Genomic DNA, 3,996 nt, shown 5'->3' with positions numbered 1-3,996 from the left:
GGGAATTTCATTTTCCCAACCCTCAAAATATATTCTATTAAAAATAATGAGACAATAAAATACTTGTTATGTACAAGTCACTAGTCACTAGAACATAGAGACAAATATGTTTTTATAGATGTTGCAATGCACATGCCATCATTGCTGTGACTAATAGAAGTTTACGTCCTACCAATGATAAATATGAAGAGAAGTAATACGAAATACAACAGAAAGGTAAATTTTACCAGCCCATTATAAATAGATTTTTTTCAAAAGCAAGGATTACTTACCTCCATGGTGTATATATAGCCTTTTACCCATGATATTATTTTTTTTTACTAATAACAACTGTAATTGGTAAATCGTGAATAAAATACAGTGGTCACAAATTGTTAACACCGCTGACCTAGACCCTCACGTTGTATGCTGCCTCTCTTTCATAAACTGGTAAGAAGAGTCTACAGATAAAAGTGAGTTGAGATTTTAGCAATTGTTTCCCAAACCTGACCATATTTAAAAATCTGATCTATTAATACCTGATGAATCTGAATTTCATGTTCTTCTCCTACCCTTGCACAGAAGAGAAAGCAGCAATCGAAAGAGCCTAGATCCTCCTTTCCCCAAATGATATGATCTTTAAAAACTGAGAACTGATACAATATATCAATTTTTAGAGGAAATGGTGGCAGAGATAATAGCATACACTGAACAATCGCCATTTGGGGACCTACGTTTAAAACTCTCTATTAGACCTTGCTTAGTATAGTTCCTGGAAATGTCTGCAAACTGCTGGGCCTATGTATGATGTCAGGTCACAGGGAATTTCTGAACCTGTGGATATTCTGAACCTGAACACCCGAGGCTAGAAAGGAGCCTGAACGCTCTTCATTACGTGTGACCTGAGGATGTAGACACCAAAATGATTGCGATTCCTAACTCATTTTCAAGTTCAAACTTACACCAAGCCTGTGACTAAACAACGTAGGCTCCAGAGAGGGGGATTTATGCCACCAACACTTAAAAAGTGTTTGATAAACAGACCTTCCTTCTTGAGGCTCCAAAGGCCAATATGAATGTTCTATTGCAACCAATTAACAAGGAATATGAGATTGAAACATCACCACACAAAATCCTATTATACCAAGAAAAATAATTATAGTGGCACAGTTTCACTGGTTCCCAATTATGAAATCTAAGGGCATGCCACCTCTACACTTCCAATAGAACCTGTAATTACAAGTAAATAAAATATGGTGCAAGTGAAAAGTTGTTTCAACATTACTAGAGAATTGTGCAATTCATTTTGTTTCCCTCTGTGTGTCACCTCAGAGTTATTTTATTCTCCTTGTTCTAATTGAGTCTTCCATAATGATCTATGGGGATAAATAGTATCGTTTTGCAGAAATTGAACACCTAGTCTTGAACTAAATTCTCATTGCATTTTGGAAGGACCTTCTACATGGTCCATCCAGTCTGGAATGCATGTAACTGAACATTGCAGCTTAAAATACTAAACCTTTATTTTTTAATCAACTCCTTCCACACTCATATTTCCAAAATGGAATGCCTTACGCTATTTAAGCAAACAGTATATTTGAACTTGGCTTTAGAATGAAAATTCCCTGCTTTTTGCCTAGATTCAGCTTTACGTTGAGCCAAACACAACTTGAGTTGGAATAGATGATCACCGGAAGATGTATAAATCAGGAAGAGCAAGCCATAGTGGAAGATTCCATTGGATCATACACCAGAAACCCAGAAGTGCTAACTGTACAACTTTTATCAGGTTGATACTTGAGGATTTTGTGAAGCAATCTTCCTAACTTGAGCTAGCACCTCATAGTCTAATGATGAATGAAGCATGCTTATGTCCTATCCTCCTAATAACTCAAACTACCATCTGCCTTTCCTCAGTTCTTAAAATAACCTCAGAGGCCACACAGCACCCCATTTAAACTAGAAGGGAAAGAAGTTGGGGGTGGGGTGGGACATACCTCCGCCATTGTTGTAAGTCAAATAGGGGAATCTCCACACATTTCCCAGGCCCACTGCGTATCCAACCATAGATAGAAGATAATCCGATTTTTTGGACCAGTTACCACGGTCCTGATTCTCATCATTTTCACCAACATGGAAATTCTCAGATGAAGCCGTCACTTTCTGGAGAAGGGAAGATATCAAGAGTTTGTCTTTATATGATTAAAAGTCAAAAGAAATGTAATTCCACAGAGAGAGAGAGAGAGAGAGAGATATGAGAGAGAGAGAGGTAGAGAGAGGGAAAGGGAGAGGGAGAGAGCATGAACACAGAAAGCCATAGCCAAGGGAAACACTTTTCAAAGCCTGAGGTCTTTTCTGCTACTGGCTGTTTTTACTTTACAACATTTACCTCTTAAAATGAAAAGAAAAAAAAAACTCTTTAGGTGGAGATCCTAACTACTTTTGGGGAGCAAAGGAAGGTGGACAAATAAACAAGGCTTCAAATATAAGAGTCTTAAAGATGAATTAGGTAAAAGGAACACTCCGGAGACTGTAGGGGATCTTTGAGAAGAAGGATTCAATTTAGCTTCCACTAAAACAGACAAACAAAAAGAATTTACAGACTCTTTTTCCCCATAGGCTCATAGTTTGGGATGTTTTGGGTTAAGGGACGTTTAACTTCTCTATCTTGGAGAGTGAAATCAGTGCTTTGCTGAAAGCCACAGAGTAATATTCCCAGGCAAATTCTCCTGTCCCACCAGGTGGAGCAGCTCTCTCTCTCTCTCTCTCTCTCTCTGTCTCTCTCTCTCTTTCTCTCTCTCAGCCTCAGAGGGAAGGGGTTCTCTCCCAACCTGTTAGCTGCTCTAAGGTATAGAGCCTTCCTCAGGTCAGATGAGGACAGTGCATTTTCTCATTTCCCACCAGCACATGGACACAGTCCGGAGAGGGACAGAAAACAGGATTCTGTGGGTGTATGTACCCAAGGCCCAGGTTGAGGTGATCCTAAGTGTTCTGGCGACCCTAGTAAGAGCTGTTCTAGGTTTCCGGTACTCTATGGGGACACCTCAGGCACAGCTGAAGGCAGTTGAAGAGAAAGGCGGAGAATAAGGAACAGCCGCAGAAGGCAGGTTCGGAGACCGCTTCCCCTGAGGTTTTCCCTTGCCAGGCCTCCCACACCTCCCGCCGCTTCCAGACCCCTACCTCCTTCCCGCTGCACTTGAAGAAGCTCGGGCACTTCAACTTGTCCATGGTTGACTCACTCCCTCCGCTCGCTCCACCTCGTCTCGCAGTCTGGCTGAGCTTGGCTGCTGGCAGGTGCACACTCCCTCGTTGCTACCTGCCTGAGCGAGCCACCTTACCCAGGGGTGGGACCATTTATGGAGGGAGCTCTCCCCTCCCCCTTCAGGGCGCCCTGTCGTGTCAATTACCGGAAGGGACCAAAGTGAGGCTCTGGTTTTTCCCCAGGTAAGCTGGCATGGAGCAATCCCCTGCCCTGGCCCCGGGAAAGGGCTGGGCTGTGAGCGAGTGGCGGAGCAGGGAGCAGCCCGAGCTGAAGTGACTGACAGCCTTTGACTCAGAGCCCAGCAGGTGCCTTCGCAATCTCACCTCCTTTCCCGGGTTCCCTGCTTCCTCCTAACCTCCTCGTTCAGTCTGGTCTCTGTCCCGACGCCAAGTGCTGATCTCCACTGGCGGGAGGGGGGCAGGACAGAGGAGGGAGAGAAGGGGACGGACTGGGGGCCCATGCTGCTGCCCAAGATTCTTCCGAACAGCCCATATCGTCCTGGGCCCCGGAATTTCTCAACGTTTTCCCCTCACTAGAAAGCCCTTGATCCCCTGGGGCAAACGGTGCTCCCAGAGGCAAAGGCTCCTAGATTGGGCACCTTGAAAGGCAGCCACCTGAGATAAGATTACTCAGCTGGCTCTGTCTGAAAAGGGCCACTTGGAGCCGATGTCTCAGGGATCTTGCTCAGCCTTTGGGACGACGTTGCCCTTTACAGGGACCGCTTTGTGTAGTATTTCAAAGAGGCCAAACAAAAA

At 44.1% G+C, this 3,996-nt stretch overlaps 1 protein-coding gene across 1 annotated transcript in view; it reads right to left on the bottom strand.

Annotated features, from left to right (window-relative positions):
* The window catches only part of SLC6A14 (solute carrier family 6 member 14), a 24,309-nt gene extending 21,102 nt beyond the window's left edge, over positions 1 to 3,207 (bottom strand). The window contains 2 exon segments of the mRNA XM_077775166.1: positions 1,977 to 2,142; positions 3,160 to 3,207. Of these exon segments, the coding sequence (XP_077631292.1) occupies positions 1,977 to 2,142; positions 3,160 to 3,207 (214 nt within the window).
* Between the last annotated feature and the right edge of the window lie 789 nt (positions 3,208 to 3,996).

This window comes from Crocuta crocuta, unplaced genomic scaffold, assembly GCF_008692635.1.
Source record: "Crocuta crocuta isolate KB4526 unplaced genomic scaffold, BGI_CrCroc_1.0 scaffold531, whole genome shotgun sequence".
NCBI lineage: Eukaryota > Metazoa > Chordata > Mammalia > Carnivora > Hyaenidae > Crocuta > Crocuta crocuta.
Note: the sequence above shows the minus strand (reverse complement) of the source record. Positions and strands in the feature narration are given on the sequence as shown.